This window comes from Lissotriton helveticus, chromosome 6 (genome assembly GCF_964261635.1).
Source record: "Lissotriton helveticus chromosome 6, aLisHel1.1, whole genome shotgun sequence".
NCBI lineage: Eukaryota > Metazoa > Chordata > Amphibia > Caudata > Salamandridae > Lissotriton > Lissotriton helveticus.
This window is the reverse complement of record NC_136067.1, coordinates 1,156,756,149-1,156,774,944: the sequence shown is the minus strand read 5'-3', so window position 1 is coordinate 1,156,774,944 and position 18,796 is coordinate 1,156,756,149. Positions and strand designations below refer to the sequence as shown.

At 46.7% G+C, this 18,796-nt stretch overlaps 1 protein-coding gene across 1 annotated transcript in view; it reads left to right on the top strand.

Moving 5' to 3' along the window:
• The window catches only part of LOC144763334 (uncharacterized), a 414,265-nt gene that overhangs the window by 127,343 nt on the left and 268,126 nt on the right, over window positions 1-18,796 (top strand). The window contains exon 3 of the mRNA XM_078648822.1: window positions 18,060-18,170. Coding sequence (XP_078504948.1) covers window positions 18,060-18,170 — 111 coding nt within the window. The remainder of the gene's footprint in view (window positions 1-18,059; window positions 18,171-18,796) is intronic.

The following is an 18,796-nucleotide window of genomic DNA, read 5'->3' as shown; positions in this document are numbered from 1 at the left end:
TGAAGATGCGTCCATCATTCAGGCTCAAACAATCCTGGTTTCTAAGTCAACAAGCCTCAGCTTTATAGTCTTAAAACACACTAGAAGGCTCGAGAGGCCTTCCCACTGTGCTAAGGAAACTTACTGGAATTGGCCGCCTTCCATGCAAGCATTCCAGGGTAAAAGGAGTTCCCACATTCCTCTACATTCTCACATGTTCCAGTCTTTATCTTAACTAAGCTTATGAAAGCCTTTGGTACATTAGACCATCTCTTCTCCAAAAACAAAACAACCTTGAACGTGATTAACCCAAACAACTTGCAAACACTTTGTGGGCCTGTCTGTGCGTGCAAAAAAGCTCAAGCAAGGCAGAATCAGCATTCAGGATGCCATGAGGACATGTCAAAGCCAATAATAAGAACTTAATAATACATCACAATCTACAACACAATGCACATTTGTGTACCACTGCCTATTGCATCACATACATCATCTCTATATGTACAACATAATGCACATGTGTGCACCACTGCCTGTAGCATCACATAATTGTATGTAATGTAATGTAATGTTACTTGAACTTATGAAGCGCAAACTGTCAATCCACGGTTATCCTGGTGCTCAGACTTACCCTGTTGTCAGTGTGCATTTGGATGACCTGCCCAAAATAATGAATGACTCTTATTACTCTTCCCTCGGGAAGAGCATGTCTTTAAACTCCTGAACAGGAGCAGAGTTTCGATTTGTCTAATATTTAAGGGGAGATCATTCCAGAGTCGTGAGGCTGCTACACCAAATGCTCAGCCTCCCGTCTTACTCTTCTTGAATCTCGTGGTGGTTACCAGATTTGCACTTGATGAGCGGAGGTTTCTCCTGGGGGTATACCAAGTGAATTTTTCCTGCAAGGATGTCGGACCCAATCCATGTACTGCTCTAAACACAATACAGAGGGATTTGAATTGTATTTTCTGACTGATTGGTAGCCAGTGAAGGTCCTTCAAAGCTAGAGTAGCAGAGGATCTGCGCTGCCTATTTAAAGCCAATTTGGCTGCTATTGACTGAATCCTTTGCAGCTTCAGTAACACTGAGTTGGGTGCTCCTAGATTCAGTGAGTTACAATAGTCCAGCCTACTCAGTATTATGCTCCTCACTACTTGTGATCTGGTAGTAGCAGTGGTGTGGCTCACTGGTTAGAGGCGGCAGACCCGGAAGCAGAGAACGGCCCGGGACCAGGGTTCAATTCCCGACGCGGCAGGGCCCTGGACCAGGGTCAGCGGACTCGATAATTCTCGCCTCGGTGCCTACTCTAACCAGGGATCACACTCGGCAACTCTGGGCATTAGCTTGCCTCATCTCTACAACGGCCCCCCACATTCGCCGGGGATGCCTGGTTTCACCTTGGAGATACCCAGTAGGGACCATCTCACAGGGATAGCCAGGACGGGTTCCCCAGCGGTCTACAGCGCCACGACGCCTCAGGGCAGCAGTGCGCTTTACAAGACACGCATACATACATTACATTACATTGGGAGGATCTGTCGTAGTGCTCTTATCAGGGAGAAACAAATACCAACTGTTTTATTGACTTGTGACTCCAACTGAAGGTTGTTATCCAACAAAAAAAAGAAAATAGTGCACTGTTCTAGCTGGAGTCAGCAGCTTATCCGTAGGGGTGAGTCTGAATCCGGATGGGAAGGGCCGAGCAATTTTAGATGTGGAACAGTATACTATCTCCGTTTTATCTCCATTGAATTGTAGGGAATTACTTCTAAGCCATTTTGTGGTATTTTGCATGCACTCCTGGAACTTATCCAGCAAAACTGCCTGGTTTCCTTCTAGAGAGAATACCAGTTGCGTGTCATCTCCATAGTTGACTAAATCAATGTTAAAGGACTTGATAATAGGGATGAGAGGACGCAAATAAATATTAAATAGAATTGGGCTTATTGCTGATCCCTGTGGTACCTCGTGGAGCACAGGGGTCTTAGGGGATGTAAAAGGAGGAATTGTCACCGCCTGTTGCCTGCCCGTCAAATACGACTGCAGCCATTTCAGAGCCAGTCCTTTCACTCCAATGTTCTCAAGTCTTTCCAACAGAATACTGTGATTCACTGTATCAAATGCGGCTGACATATTCAATAATACTAATACAGTTGGATTGCCATTGTCAGCCCGCATTCTTAGGTCATCAAGTACTGTCACTAGCGCCATTTCCGTTCCATGTCCTGGCCGAAAACCAAATTGAGCCTCATCTAACAAATGATTTTCTTCTAAGTAGAGGTGCAGGGATTTGCTAACTGCCTGCTCCAGAATTTTTACTGGGTACAGCAGCAGGGAGATAGGTCTGAAGCTTGATGGACAATGAGGGTCGAGTGATGGTTTGTTGAGCAACTGAGTCACCATTGCCTGCTTCCAGCCTTCTGGAACAGTTCCTTTTTCCAGTGATTGGCAGCAGATCTGCCACAACCGAGGGAATAATTCTGAATGAAATTCTTTCCATATCCTCTGCGGAAGGGGATCCAACGGTGAGCCAGAGGACTCACTCAGAGCTAGTTTATTAAATATTTCCTCAGTGGGAATTTGAAAGCACTCTAAGACTGGTGGTTGATCACTGTCATTTGCCTATTCCGTGTGCTCTGTCACTATTATTGTTGATAAATCCTTTTCCGCGACCAGGCTGCTTTTATTATTTGAATTGAAACCACCAACAATCTTATTGATCTTTTCATCAAAGTATACCGCGATATCATCGCAAAGCTTTCGTGTTGCTCTAACCTTATTGCTCACGCACACTGGGTTAGATATGTCCTTTATAATAGTAAAGAGAGTTCTTGTACTATAAGTTGCCTGCAAGATAGTTTTGGCATAATATTCGGCTTTTGACCTAGCAATTTCTTCCTAATATGAGGCCTGTAGTAGTTTCAGCACTTTTGTATTTGATTCATCATAGGAACTTCTCCATTTTCTTTCCGCCTGTTTGCATTTCTTTCGCATCACTCTCAGTTCTTCACAATACCAGGGGGCTGAGGGTTTCTTTCTATCGTTAGCCTTTTTACTGGAATAATCTGATCTAGAGTATAGTTCATTTGATCACAGAGGATCTGGTAGTTTTCTTCCACCGACTTACTGGGTACAAATATATTCTGTTCTGGGAGTAACGGCGACTGTCTACTTTTTAGTAGCTTAGCCCATTCTCCTCCTATGCGGAAGGTTGCTGAGTGATTCATATTGTTATTTAAACTGGGCAAAGTTATCACAAAATGAATTAGGAAATGGTCAGTCCAGCATTGAGGTAATACTTCGAACACCTTTGCCTCCCTAGGGTTGGCGAATATTAGGTCTAGGATGTGACCTCCTTGATGAGTCGGTTGGAGTACAAATTGGTGCAGATTGAGGCTCTCACATGCTTCCACCAAATCTCTGAGTGGTGGGCCAGAATTCCCATTATCCCAAAGGTTGAAGTCGCCCACTATAATCATCCTTGAGTATGTTAGGGACATATTAACAAAGGTATCAATTAAAGCTTGATATTGGGGGTTTTGTCCTCCGGGAGGCCTATAACACACTATTCCTGACAACACTTGTCCTCTTGCCTCTTTCAGTATGAAGCCTAATAATTCTATGCCCTCGACCTCGTCAATGTGTAAGGGGGTGAAATCCCACTTTTCTTTAAATATCATAGCCTACTGGGCATGCTAACCCTAATTTGACTGCAGAGTTGGCTCGGGTCCATGTTTCAGTCATAAATAACGCGTCTAAATCAAGACACTCCAACATAGTACATACCTCTTGGAAGTGTTTAGCTAAAGATCTAGTGTTGATCAGGCCACATTTCAGTGTGTCAAAAGTATGGTCAACTGTGAAGGTGTTGCCTCTGATTACCATATCTTCTTCATTTATCCTCCTATTATCCCTTTCACTGATGTTCCCTTGAGTAGCAGAATCTGGTGTGTCTGAGGGAAAAAACTGGCAGCACGGCTGGCGATGAGCACATCCAGTGGACGGACGGGCGCGGGCGGGCTTGCCTCTGGCGTGCCAACGGTACGCCCTTTGCACGCGCGCTGCGCGCTTGCATCACCCTTCCTAAATAGGGAGGAGTGTGCTGATCAGGGAGAGAGCTAGAGCGCTGACCAAGATGGCGTCACGGTGACCCGCTCTAACAGGCAAAAGTACACCAGCACATCTTGGTCAGTAAAGTGCGAGTGCAAGAGAGAGGTTATTTCCAGCAAGGAAGTCAGATACACAATTTACAATTCCCAAATAGCAGCAATATTTTGTTAAAAAGTCTAAAATGAAAATGCTTTAAATGAAAAACGAGCATTTTGCTAGTACTGTTATGCTCACTGCGGGTAGTCTTCTGCCGGTAAATCATCTCTCAATGTACAACACAATGCACATTTGTGCACCACTGCTCATAACACTGCACTTCGAGACCAAAAAGTAATTCCACACCTCTCTCTCCTGCTTTCAAATGCACATCCCACTTGTTCTGTTCTTGGCCAGGCTGTTCTACTCTGTGACAGGACCCATTTTAAGACTGCAAGTTTAAATCTTCAATGGAAAAAGGCATAAGCAGGATGTTGTACATTAATGCTAGGGTAAAGTAAAATACCAAAAGACAATTAAAATGATAAAAGTCAAAAGTCATCACGTTGTGTCTGACCATAAGAGTGCCTCTAGCACTACAGCCTATTAAACACCACGGTTGACAAACTCAGCCGTCCACACCTAGCAGAATACGAGTGGCATTTACACCCAGAGGTAGCACAAGGTCTCTTCCGTGAATAGGGAGAACCTTGGCTTGATCACAGCCGAGAGCCCACAATGTCAGCACTTCTGCTTTTTGAGTTTCCTAGGCCTCTCTCCCTCTCAGAGTTGTGTTCCGCCTCGAGTTTAACTCAAGACTCACATCTGCTTTTCCAATGATGCCACTCATGACTCTAGTTCTCAAGAAGATCAGGAAAGACCGAGCCCAAGTCATCCCACTGGCTTCAGAGTGGGCACGGAAAGTATGGTATCCAGAGCTCCTGGGCTTGTGCTTGCCCTCCAATCAGGCTGACCCTCCGGTGGATCTGGTTTTGCAGGAGAAAGATTGGGTTCTCTGCCCCGGGCTCCACAACCTCCACCTTCATGCATGGAGATTGAGCAGCGACAGCTGAATGCAATCACCTTCCAATAGAGGTAGTTGATGCCACTCTACTGACAATCAAGGGTTATATTTCGACCCTCTAACCCTTCTTATGGCTGGCTGATCAGTCTTTTTTGTTTCAATCCCCAGTTATGATGCACTTTTTGAAAGGGCTGCACCACGTTTCCCTCTTCTCTGTTTGAGATGCCCCAATGGGACCTCAATTTTGTCCTTTCTTACTTTGCGTACTGCATTCGAGCTGCTCCACAGCTGTTCTTAAGGCTTCTCACTATCAAAACTGTCTCTTGGCTCCCATCACATCACCATGGCATGTGAGTAAGCTTCAGGCTCTGTGTGTTAAACCACCATCTTCCCTGATAAGCTGGTTCTCTGAACTAGGGCATCCTTTCTACAGAAAGTTGTGATGCCATTTCATGCTGGTCAAACCATCACCCTGCCAGCGTGCTGTGCTCCCCCTCACCTCCCTAAGGAAGAGGGGAGATTTCATCGCTTGGGATCCAAAAGAGAGCTCAGTTTCTACATCGATCGAACCAAAGAGCACAGGGTGGGTGATCAGCTCTTTGTGGGATTTGATGGAGTGAAAAAAGGCAAGGCTGTGCAGAAGCGTACCATCTCACTTTGGATCATGCTCGGCATTATTTGCTATGCACTGGTGAAGAAGCAGCCCCCAGAAGGACACCTAGCCCATTCAACCAGGGGCCAAAAGCTGCTAGCATGCGCAGTCCCTGTCCGAGAAAGCTGCCAGGCAGCTACGTGGGCATCCCTCCATACGTTCACGAAGCACTATTTTGTTGACGATCAGGTCTGCCAATAAGGGCATTTTGCCTGCTCAGTCGTGTAGGAATTTCTGGTTTGAGTCTATTCGCAACCCGCCTCCACTTGGGTACTGCTTTGGTATCTATTCAGTAGGTGAGTAATCTGCAGCTACAAGTCTCTATCAGAAAAATAAGTTTATTCTCTTCTGTAACTCTCTTTCTGGTAAAGACTCTATCTAACCTCAGATTTCTCATTGGCACTCCCATCCTCCCTGTTCTGTGATTGGATTCTATCCATACATAGGATAGTCTAGGAATCTGCACACTAGTCTATCAATTTGCTTTTGAGGCTTTGCATCTAGAGGTGTGGATAGTCTCAAAAGCAGTGGACGTCAGTGCACTGCATTTTCGCCAATATTGGCTTCACTCGCCACTTCCAGAGCGGAACAACATCCATGTGGAGCCACATGACACCTTCCGGCTTTAAACAGGGACTATGGAAATGTTTTGTGATCCAGTCTGACATCCAATGATTAGTGAGGTATCTGCAGCTAGATAGTCTCTAATAGAAAGGGCATTACTGCAGGTAAGTAACTTGTTTATTTTTTCCAGCGCTGCATTTCATTGTTGTAAGTGATATTTTGGATGATACTAAAACAAGCATTGGCATAGCCAATAGGTCTCCTCTTTGGGACCTTAGAAGTGTTTAGACAGATCTATTGGCTTTGCCAATGTTTTTGAGCTGTGTTGTAAAGAAGTTGAGTAGTAAAATGGTTAATAAGCTGTCACTTAAGTCCAAGGTTCCTTTGGCAACCGGAGAAAAAATTTAACTCATTGCAGGGATTCATGACTGTAGAAACAACACACAATTAAGGAAATGTATACATAATTGACAATAAACGGATCTGCTCAAAACATATATCATCTGTGCCTCCGTGGCGAGAAAATATAACAAATGTGCTTCCTTTAGTAAGCAGTGCACATTGGAATATAAATGCACAAATTGATTGTGCACCAATGTAATTGTTAAAGAAAGCTGCGCTTCCTTGATAGCGCATTGTGATGACCGACCAGGAGGAACCGCTGCGAAGGAGTTGTGGACAAACCCTGGCAAGCAACTGTGGGGACAAGGCTGCACATAGTCTATTCCAGTCCCACAATATTAATAAAATGCCCTAAGAGAAAAATTACACAAGTCGTGTCTCAATTTATACAATGGTCGGCATGCATAATTGTGCTTGTCGGTTAAGCATTACAGTTCTAAGCACACTTATGACAGATGGTATGAAAACACCCAGTGCGAGGAGGAAACTGTCGAGAGTTGGCAAGGAAACTCTAAAATCACATGCAGCGAGGGTAAACATGTATTTGGGGCACAGCAAACGGGAGACGGAGAGCTGGGATGGTGATAAATGGGGTCAAACAGAACATATGGTCGCCTGCCATCCGCACTCCAGTCCCAATATGCTGCTGGGCCTGCCTGGTGTCAGGGTGGTGCCAGTTAGGTGCCAGGCCTATCCCATTGGGCCTCGGTAGCTAGTTTGGTCAGACTCCTGGTAGCCACATTTACACCTAAATGCCAGTTGATCTCTGGGGCGGAGGAGATTGGTGTGGGTGGGTGGGGGGCTCTTCATCACAGATCTCTGCTCTTCACAAACTATCATATCTAAAATTTCCATAAACTTTTCCAAAACAAATAGAATGAGTATATAATACTACAGGAAAACGGGACAACTAGTCACGCATTGAGTAATTAAATCAAACTCCTTTTGAGTGACCCTGGTTGGTATCTACAGTCATTCACTAACTGTTCATTTCTAAGAAAAAAATAGCATGATTATTATATAGCTTTCATTCGAAGCACTGCATGAAAAACGGACCTCTGAACGTTATCTCAAAGGGCAATCCCTGCACGGTACTTAGGGGGGCCCCCTCCAGGGCTCAATCAGGAGCTCTCCCAGTGCAGAGGGGGCCCCTTGGAGCTAGGGGCTCCCCCACACCGCGTGGGCTGCGGGGGCCTGTGTAACGCCCCTGGCTCTTTCACCAGCTTAGACAGACACCTGAAGCTGCAGTCTTTTCAACCAGGCTGAAATACCCTCACGGCTGAACAAATAACAGAAGTGTGAGCATACAGTGTTAGAGCCCTAAATACGCGCGCCATGGCATGCCAGCAGTGAACGAGCTGCACCACTCTCCCCAGGGACTTCTAGTGGTGCCATCCACCCTCCCACGGCATTGCTAGCCCTGGAGTCACATATGAAAGCAGTGCTTCTTTAAATACAAGTGGTCTCGTGTAACCGCCTGCTTTCTCTCGCGATTCCATCAGTGTAAGGAGTAAAAATGTGGCACGATGTGCTGAAAAATTAAACTGGTAACCGGAACTTTCAATACAACAACTGAAACCGTACGTAACAATATATTGTAATTTTATGACGCTACGTAGCGTACGTAACAAAAAATGGGGGTGGGAGATTTAATATAAAAATGTGCACTTACGACACAGAAAGTTACATCGATGAAAAAGTGCATTCAATTTGCAAATTCGTCATTGACATACATAAAATATGAATTGCTCACACTATTTACCTGAAGATATTTTGATGGTTCACTTTGCGGTCACGTTGTTAAACCTGTCTTCACTTCCCACCCCTCCGGAGTACAGCCCCTCGCCTCGTTCTTCCACCGCAAGATCGCCGACATCCACAACAGCTTCGGCGCCCCACCCACGCACCCAACCGTCGAACCAACGCCCCCCACCGCCACCCTTCGCACCTGGACCACGGTGACCACCGAAGACACAGCCCGCACGATGAACACCATCCACTCCGGATGACCGACCGACCCCTGCCCACACCACGTCTTCAACAAGGCCGACTCCACCATCGCACCCCAACTCCGGAACATCATCAACGCCTCCTTCAACACCACCACCTTCCCGGAGAGCTGGAAGCACGCCGAGATCAGCGCCCTCCTGAAGAAACCTACAGCGGACCCCACCGATCTCAAAAACTTCCGCCCCATCTCGCTCCTCCCTTTTCCTGCTAAAGTCATCGAGAAGATCGTCAACAGACAGCTGACCGCCTTCCTCGAGACGAACGGATCCCTCGACCCCTCGCAGTCCGGCTTCAGAGCCAACCACAGCACCGAGACCGCCCTCATCACAGCCACCGACGACATCCGGACCCTGCTCGACAAGGGCGAAACAGTGGCCCTCATCCTCCTGTACCTCTCCGCTGCGTTCGACACGGTCTGCCACCGCACCCTACTCCAGCGCCTCAGCAACATCGGTATCCAAGAGAAGGCACTGGAGTGGATCATCTCGTTCCTCGCCAGAAGAACACAAAGAGTCCGCCTCCCCCCGTTTCGCTCCGAGGCCACCGAAGTCATCTGCGGCGTCCCGCAAGGATCTTCACTCAGCCCCACCCTCTTCAACATCTACATGAAACCTCTCGCAGCCATCGCACGCCAGCACAACCTCAACATCATCTCTTACGCCGACGACACCCAGCTGATCCTCTCCCTCACCAGAGCCCCCGACACCGCCAGAACCTGCCTACACGAAGGAATGAAAGACGTCGCCGAGTGGATGAAGGACAGCCGCCTGAAACTGAACTCGGACAAGACGGAAGTCCTCATCCTGGGATCTTCGCCCTCCGCCTGGGACGACTCCTGGTGGCCCCCAGCCCTGGGCACCGCACCCAAGCCAACCGACCACGCACGCAACCTGGGCTTCATCCTGGACCCCTCCCTCTCGATGACCAGACAAGTCAACGCCGTCTCCTCATCGTGCTTCAACACCCTGCGTATGCTTCGCAAGATCTTCCGCTGGATCCCAACCGAGACCAGGAAGACTGTCACCCAGGCACTCGTCACCAGCCGACTGGACTACGGAAACGCCCTCTACGCCGGAACCACAGCCAAGCTACAGAAAAGACTCCAGCGCATCCAGAACGCCTCCGCCCGACTCATCCTGGATGTCCCCCGAAGCAGCCACATCTCCAGCCACCTGAGGAACCTGCACTGGCTCCCCGTCGACAAGAGGATCACGTTCCGGCTCCTCACCCACGCACACAAGTCTCTCCACGACCTGGGCCCCAAGTACCTCAACGACCGCCTGACCTTCTACACGCCCACCCGCCAGCTACGGTCCACCAGCCTCGCCCTCGCAGCCGTACCACGCATCCGAAGAGCCACCGCCGGAGGAAGATCCTTCTCTTACCTGGCTGCCAAGACTTGGAACTCACTCCCCATCCACCTTCGGCTGACCCAGGACCATCTCGCCTTCAGGAAACAACTCAAGACCTGGCTGTTCGAGCAGTAGCATACCCCTCCCCCCAAGCGCCTTGAGACACTCCCGGGTGAGTAGTGCGCTATACAAATGGCATGATTGATTGATTGATTGAGTTTTTGTGAGGCGTTGCATGCGTATATTGTGCTATGAGAAAGACTTCCGGCTAGAAAGTAATGCAGCCAGCCACACTTCCCGTGGCACCGTAGCCAAGGTGTTCAAATAAGTCTTTAATAGTGTGAAATAACATTTTGATCCCTTATGAGAAACTGCTAAGCTTTCCTCCAGCAGTGCAACAGGTGGGAAATTAAACAGATTGCATCTGGCGCGGCACCAAAAACACCTGCGCCAGTGGCTCTGCAAACCCAGACACAGCTGCCAAGCCCATCTGCTGCAGATAAGCAGCGAGGACACGGCCACTAACCACTCCGGCCAACCCCATTCAGAGGACCGAGGGCATTGCTAGAGGGACATTACAAGGATCCCTGTCAGTGAGAAAATCGAGTGGCGACTGGACGTTCAAGCAAGCTCAATAAACACAATAAACAAAAAGTACACAAACCGTGTAACATCCAAGTAAAGGGCCAGTAGCCAGGGGAGGATAGAAATGACATGGCTGTAGTAAGGCGGGACTAACAAGCCTTATAATGAATCAGAAGACAGCATTTACAAAGGACGAACACACGAGCCATTAAAATATAAGGGAGGGGGAGTGGGTGAAGCTTCTCTCCGTAGTGAACTACCACAGATCTTCGCAGAGCAGCACTTGTGCGCTGGCTCAGGCTCAACCTAAAAACTTCCCTCTCTAACCTCCCTTAGAAGGGAAGCCTTGGAAAAATTGGTTTTTCTACCCACTAAACCGACAATAAACTCCATCTTTGTAGAGACTCTCTTGAAAAGAAGAGTTCAGCCTTACTCTGAATGAGTCCCAGCCATACTCCCATTTGCAGATTCCCAGCCGATGAAAGATAACTTTGAATGAGTTTTTTGTCTCTCACTGTACATATTTACTTTGTTTCTGCTTGTCTTCAAGGAAGTTCTTCAATTCTTTAAGACTTTTTCCAGATGTTTTGTAAAATAGCATCAGTTTGTTTCTCAAGCAGAAGAGAACAACTTGAAATATCAATGCCCTTTTTGGGTCTCGCTGGAAATGCATCCGTAAGGATGCATCCAGCTGGAGACCAATAGCGATCACTCTGGGGGGAAGGACGGACCAGAGGGTGTGCGAGCTTTTCTAGCTGGATTTGTGTGCGCGAACGCGCACGTCGCGTCCCGCGCCGCCCTCCCATACTCCCAGCCTAACGCGCATGCGACAGACACAGCCAGCCCCCACCCCTCTGCATGCACGCACACACATACACACGCTGCCGGCCCCCACCCCCCTGCACACACACAGACACGCACGCATACACCCCCCCCCTCTAACAGGCGCGCTGTGCCTACCTCCTTATTTAGCCCCCCCCACGCGCATCTCGCTGCACTCTTCATTACAGCCGGGTGCTTCTGCCGGTGTGCATCGCGGTTACAGCACAAGGGTCTACAGCAGCATCTCCTCGCCCCCAGGGGCCCATGCAGCAGTCCCAGGCTCACAATGAGCGAGAGAGGGACTTTGGCGATCATTACCGGGGCTCTTCAGATGGCTGCGGCTGCTGCTCTCGCGGGTGCTCGTTGTTTCTTCTTGCCCCGCCCCCTTTGCGCTCCAGGCCTCACTTTCGTCCAGGGCTCCCTTGTTATGAATTACGAAGCCGAGGGAGAGCGTGAGATGGAGAGGAGTTAGGGTCGGGACCCGGGTTGCAGTGGCCGGCAGAGCAGTCTGTCACTGGACGGTCGGGCCCCGCTTAGCACTCTCCCCGGACAGCCTGGGCGAATCTCACTGGAGGCGGGTTGGGCGGCAAACCGGAATTGCTGAGGCCCACGGCCTGAGCCTGAAAATGTGCTGTCACCAGAAAGCGATCCAACAGGGCTCAGAACATTTTGAATAAACACAAGATGGAAGTAAATCGAGAGGAAGGCAGTTTCGGGAACTTCGACGCAATAAAAATTAAGTTTCAAAGAAAACGTTTGCTCTATATGTCATCTGAGATGTCGCTACCCATTAATAAACTGATCTGCAAAACCTACTCTTATTCTCTAGGGACATCACCAAGCTTAACGTAAAATAAATTATCCCTAACCAGCCTTGCGTGTGAATGGCCGGCAATTATTGGAGCGCCACCGTTCCCCGGACTCTCAGCCACGGATCAGGTAAAGTAGCAGCCTGTATATTCATATGACACAAATGCTAATGGCAGCGCGTGATCAGACAGCTGCGGCGCCTTCCGATGTTAGTTACTCTCAGGTGACAGTTAGTTGCCAAGCCCATTCGGTTTACAGAGCGATAACGGTGATTGGAGTTTCACATTGGAGTTGCACAGCTAAACAAAGGCCTCAAAAATGCGGATTTCCAGAAGTGTCCTGTGCACGCGCTTCTATCCGCCTGCCTCGCATCACTACATGAAAGCCATTTGTCTCCCCCGCCTCCTCTCCCCCGTCCCACTCACCCACTTCAAAGGGATGTTCACACCGCCCACAATGCAGAGAGCCAGCGCTTCCAGCATGGCAGTAAAGTAACAGTCCTTCGATTGTGCCTCATCGTTGCGTCTCTCATGCTCCTTCCCATGTTGTCTTTCTCACCATTGTTTATTTATTTAACAGACTGCAGGCATTGCGAAAACATGCATGAGGCTATTATTTCTAAAAAGAACATGGCTGCAATCGTCTCTGCTTACGCTTTTGTCAGAGTCGGAGTACGATGTTTTATTTAGCAAGGCTTAAGGCAGGAAGGAACAATCTGTGGACTGGTGAATGTTTACCTCTTGTAGCAGGCACTAATACTATGTGTGTATGCCTGGGCGTTAATGGCTGCAAACCGCATTCAAACCGTTCAGTGTCCTCCTCTTATTGCACAAGGGTAGCAACGGGTTCATTCCTAAGCGTAAACTGCTTCACATCGGCACTGCCGCGGGGCACCCCTCCCCCAATCCTCCCGCCCCTCCTTCAAACAAGAACCGTGCACAATCCCATAAAACACCGTCGTTACTTGTTGGCTGCAGTTAGTTTATATTGCATGAGCTGATCTATCTGGGTGGTCCCCAGATTAAAACAAAGTTGGGTTGTCACTGTACGAATGTCAGGCGTTCACCAGTTGCCCGACTTGTTTAATGTGGTATAATTAGAAGAATAGAGCTGCATTTATCGAGTCATCCATTTGTTATAGTTCGCCCTCATACAAGCTAACGTTTAAGAAGAAGAAAGCGGGGGATAACAAAAAAAAATCGGAATAATATATTCCCTTCATTGACTTAATTTTAAGAGGCAATTTCAGGTGCAAGAAAGCCAAAATGAAGTCAGTGTTGTCTTTAAAAATCGGGAGTCTCCCACCCAAATCGGGTCTCTTGGCGTGTATGCACTCTGGTTTAGTAAATGCTAAAATCAATTTAGGATCGAAAATCTGTTATTCCCGTGGTGCCAACCCCATAGCGCCACGTCACGACGGGTACAACCGGCTCTCCCCGAACAACTCGATTAACAGATGTGAGCAGCCAGCTACCTTGGATCATGGCACATATGCCACATAAATAGCTTTAGGGCAGTAGCAGATGGGGTGAGCGGGAGGTGGGCGGTTCAGCCTTTGATATAAACGGGAGCAGTTCGGAAACTAGCGCTGCTGGGAGCCTGCTCGTGCAGAACTTTCGTCCCCTGCAGGGAATGATGGTGGAATACAGTTCTGTGGAATTATTCGGGAAAAGTATGTTTGCTTGCCAGTATATTATATTGACCAGACATGCTGATTGATAAGAATCCAAAGTCGCCGGTTTCCCTGGAATGTACGGGGACTAATGAGCTGTTGTTACTGCACTGAACATAATCTTCACAAAAGTTATTTACAAAAGTTTAAGCTATTGCCATTATAAATAACAATAACAATAAGATTTAAGTATTAATTATTAAAAAAAAAAATTAAAAGCCATTGTTATTTGTAATATTAATACATCTAAGTCACGTAAATACAACACATATTGCATTACAAATGCTTTAGGTGTAAAATTTGCGAAAGTTATAACTATGGGCATTGTAAATGACACACATGGGTTTGTGGGATTGTGGCCACCACACATGGCCACAATCACATGGCTACAAGTGTGACAATTCCGACTGTTCGAGGCCACCAAAGCTATAAGAATGGCTCTGGTTGGCAGGTATTAGTTGCTTTTTTAATGTATATTAAATTAACAAGTAACTGTTTTTTTTTTTGCTCTTCCTTAAATTACAGAAACAGCGCCACCATGTGGCAACTGTTATAAGGCAGGTTCCGGCAATCAAGTGACGCCAACTAAGTGCCAGTGCCTAACACTGGAAACCACAGGCTCAAATTAAGCACTGTTCTAGGGTATATGTTAAGCTCTGTCTGTGCTTTGTAGTAGACACATCATGGTCACCTGATCCACAGAGCCACTGATGGAAAGACCCACCAATAATAATAATCCACATTTGTAATAATCCACCACTCTCCCCTCACCACTCTCCCCTCTCACCACTCTCCCATATAACAACTATCTTCTCCCATCCCACCTCACCAGTATGCACTCACCACTCCCCCCTCTCACCATCACTCTCCCCTCCCCTCTCTTTTCCCCTCTGTCCTCACTCTCCCATCACTTTCCCCTCCCCCTCTATCCCCACTCTACCCTCCCTCTCACCACTCTCCTCCCTCTCACTACTCTCCACCCGCTCACCACTCTCCCCTCTCACCACTCTCCCCTCTCACCACTCTCTCCTCTCACCATTCTCCTCTCTCCTGTCTCCTCTCTCTCTTCTCTCTCGCCCCTCTCCTCACTCTCCCCTCCCCTCTACCATCTCCCATCTCTCTCCACACACTCCCTTCTCTCCTCTCTCCTCTACCCTCTCTCCTCTCTCTCCCCACTCTCCTCCCTTTCTCCCCTCTTTCCTCACTCTCCCTTCTCTCCCCTCACCGCTCCCATCTCTCCTCTCCCATCTCTCCTCAAAGTACACACAATTGTCAATGAGCACTAACACAGCATCATGTATACCATTTCGGCATTAGTCAACCCTACCAGAGCATCACTCAGCACACCAAATCATTAAACAGCATCAGCACAACATCATTCACCACCACTACACCATCTTTGATCACCAGCACTGCATTAGGCATTACTAATACAGCATAAATATGCAGAATTCACACTACAATTATAATATGCCCCTCAAGCGGGGTACAAATTCACCACCACAGCATCACTGAACGCCATAGTAGCATCACTCGTCACCACCACAGCATCACTCTGCGCCACCACAGCATCAATCTGTGCAACCATTCAACAACAACTGGTTCAAATATGTTCTCGCAATGTTTCAAGCTTTATTACAAATGTCGCAAAAAGATGTTAATATTTCACTTCTGTTCTTGGATTTTCGTCACAATAAAATACACTGAACATAATCTTCATAAGTTATTTACAAAAGTTTAAGCTATTGCCATGATAAATTACAATAAATTTTATTTAAGTATTAATTATTAAAAAAAAATTAAAAGCCATTGTTATTTGTAATATTAATACATCTAAGTCACGTAAATACAACACATATTGCATTACAAATGCTTTAGGTGTAAAATTTGCGAAAGTTATAACTATGGGCATTGTAAATGACACACATGGGTTTGTGGGATTGTGGCCACCACACATGGCCACAATCACATGGCTACAAGTGTGACAATTCCGACTGTTCGAGGCCACCAAAGCTATAAGATTGGCTCTGGTTGCCAGGTATTAGTTGCTTTTTTAATGTATATTAAATTAACAAGTAACTGTTTTTTTTTTGCTCTTCCTTAAATTACAGAAACAGCGCCACCATGTGGCAACTGTTATAAGGCAGGTTCCGGCAATCAAGTGATGCCAACTAAGTGCCAGTGCCTAACACTGGAAACCACAGGCTCAAATTAAGCACTGTTCTAGGGTATATGTTAAGCTCTGTCTGTGCTTTGTAGTAGACACATCATGGTCACCTGATCCACAGAGCCACTGATGGAAAGACCCACCAATAATAATAATCCACATTTGTAATAATCCACCACTCTCCCCTCACCACTCTCCCCTCTCACCACTCTCCCATATAACAACTATCTTCTCCCATCCCACCTCACCAGTATGCACTCACCACTCCCCCCTCTAACCATCACTCTCCCCTCCCCTCTCTTTTCCCCTCTGTCCTCACTCTCCCATCACTTTCCCCTCCCCCTCTATCCCCACTCTACCCTCCCTCTCACCACTCTCCTCCCTCTCACTACTCTCCACCCGCTCACTACTCTCCACCCGCTCACTACTCTCCACCCGCTCACCACTCTCCCCTCTCACCACTCTCCCCTCTCACCACTCTCTCCTCTCACCATTCTCCTCTCTCCTGTCTCCTCTCTCGCCCCTCTCCTCACTCTCCCCTCCCCTCTACCATCTCCCATCTCTCTCCACACTCTCCCTTCTCTCCTCTCTCCTCTACCCTCTCTCCTCTCTCTCCCCACTCTCCCCACTCTCCTCCCTTTCTCCCCTCTTTCCTCACTCTCCCTTCTCTCCCCTCACCGCTCCCATCTCTCCTCTCCCATCTCTCCTCAAAGTACACACAATTGTCAATGAGCACTAACACAGCATCATGTATACCATTTCGGCATTAGTCAACCCTACCAGAGCATCACTCAGCACACCAAATCATTAAACAGCATCAGCACAACATCATTCACCACCACTACACCATCTTTGATCACCAGCACTGCATTAGGCATTACTAATACAGCATAAATATGCAGAATTCACACTACAATTATAATATGCCCCTCAAGCGGGGTACAAATTCACCACCACAGCATCACTGAACACCATAGTAGCATCACTCGTCACCACCACAGCATCACTCTGCGCCACCACAGCATCAATCTGTGCAACCATTCAACAACAACTGGTTCAAATATGTTCTCGCAATGTTTCAAGCTTTATTACAAATGTCGCAAAAAGATGTTAATATTTCACTTCTGTTCTTGGATTTTCGTCACAATAAAATACACTGAACATAATCTTCATAAGTTATTTACAAAAGTTTAAGCTATTGCCATGATAAATTACAATAAATGTTATTTAAGTATTAATTATTAAAAAAAAAATCCAATGTTATTTGTTATACCAATACACGTAAGTCCCGAAAATACAACACATTGCATTACAAATGCTATAAGTGTCACATTTGCGAAAGTTAAAACTATTGACATTGTAAATGACAAAGCTATTAATTTTGCTATTTTCAAAACCAACACATACATTAAAAAAATTGTCATTTACAATAACAATAGCTCAAACTTTCCTAATGCGAGACCTATTGCATTGCAAATGCTTGTTCCTATATTCGCAGAGCTTTCTGCCCTCTTTGTAAAAGTGATGTTTTAATAAATATTACATTGTTAAATTGCACCATATAATCTACCCTCTTGAGATAGTGTTGCATGCTACAAAGGGCTGTTGCTGAAGTTAACTCGGGAAAGTACATTTTTACCCAAACCATCACTTTAGAATCTTGGCGCGTGTGCCGTTGGTTTAAATCTGGTTTCACATAGGGTAGTTGCACAGAATATGGAATCCTAATAGTTCTAAATGAACAGTCACTTAGGCAATCTAAACCACTATTTAAATATTGGCTTGCTCTAAATTCCTATTACTAAACATATCTTAGCAGTGATTCCACAAAATGCACGTTAGACTGTGCAGAATATTCATTGCCATATAACCATTGTCATTCTGTAAAAACTGGTAGACTGTTTGTTCATTCCTTTTTTTTCCCTTTGCTTTAGGTCCTCTTATTGCCACCACAGTCTTTTCATTAAGGGCTAAGGAAAAGGAGGAGCTGTGCCCCTTGGACGACCAGGAGGCTGAAATTAAACACAGCATTAATCTTTCCCGAAGTAAGTTAGATGAGCATTACAATTAATATTTTGGTTAACCCACAGCCAAGCACTCTTGTGAAGATTTTACAACTGTACGTGCCAATAATTGCCCTACTGTCTGCAGCCTGCACACCATTCATCTCTGGGAACAGGCACTTATATGTGCGTAACTAAGTCGAAATCTTTGAGCATAGATCTATGGTGAATTCTCCCACTTGGAATTTTAGTAGCATGACAGCCATACCCACTTGTGCACGCTCATCATAGACATAACTTTTAATTGACATATATTGCTGTGGTGGCCTAGTGTCCACTTCCTTCTTGAAGTGATCAATTGATCATCAAGCACAGTCTACCAGTAATAAACGCCAAGGCTATATTAGGTAAACTCTTATATTTTACGCTCCGAGTGATACATACTGTGAGATGTTGGCCTGGTATATGATGTCCACTATTCTAGTGGGCACCTTGCACCAGGCCAAACGACCCTTATTGGTGGTAGGTTATAAAGTCAGTATGATTAAATCAAAAAGAGACTAGCTCAAGTTACTTTAGGGGAGGGGGAAGACTCTGGTATGTTTTGTCACGGAGTGTGAACACCCGGCAGGTGTGTTCATAAAGCCCTCACCCACCAACCTAGTTGG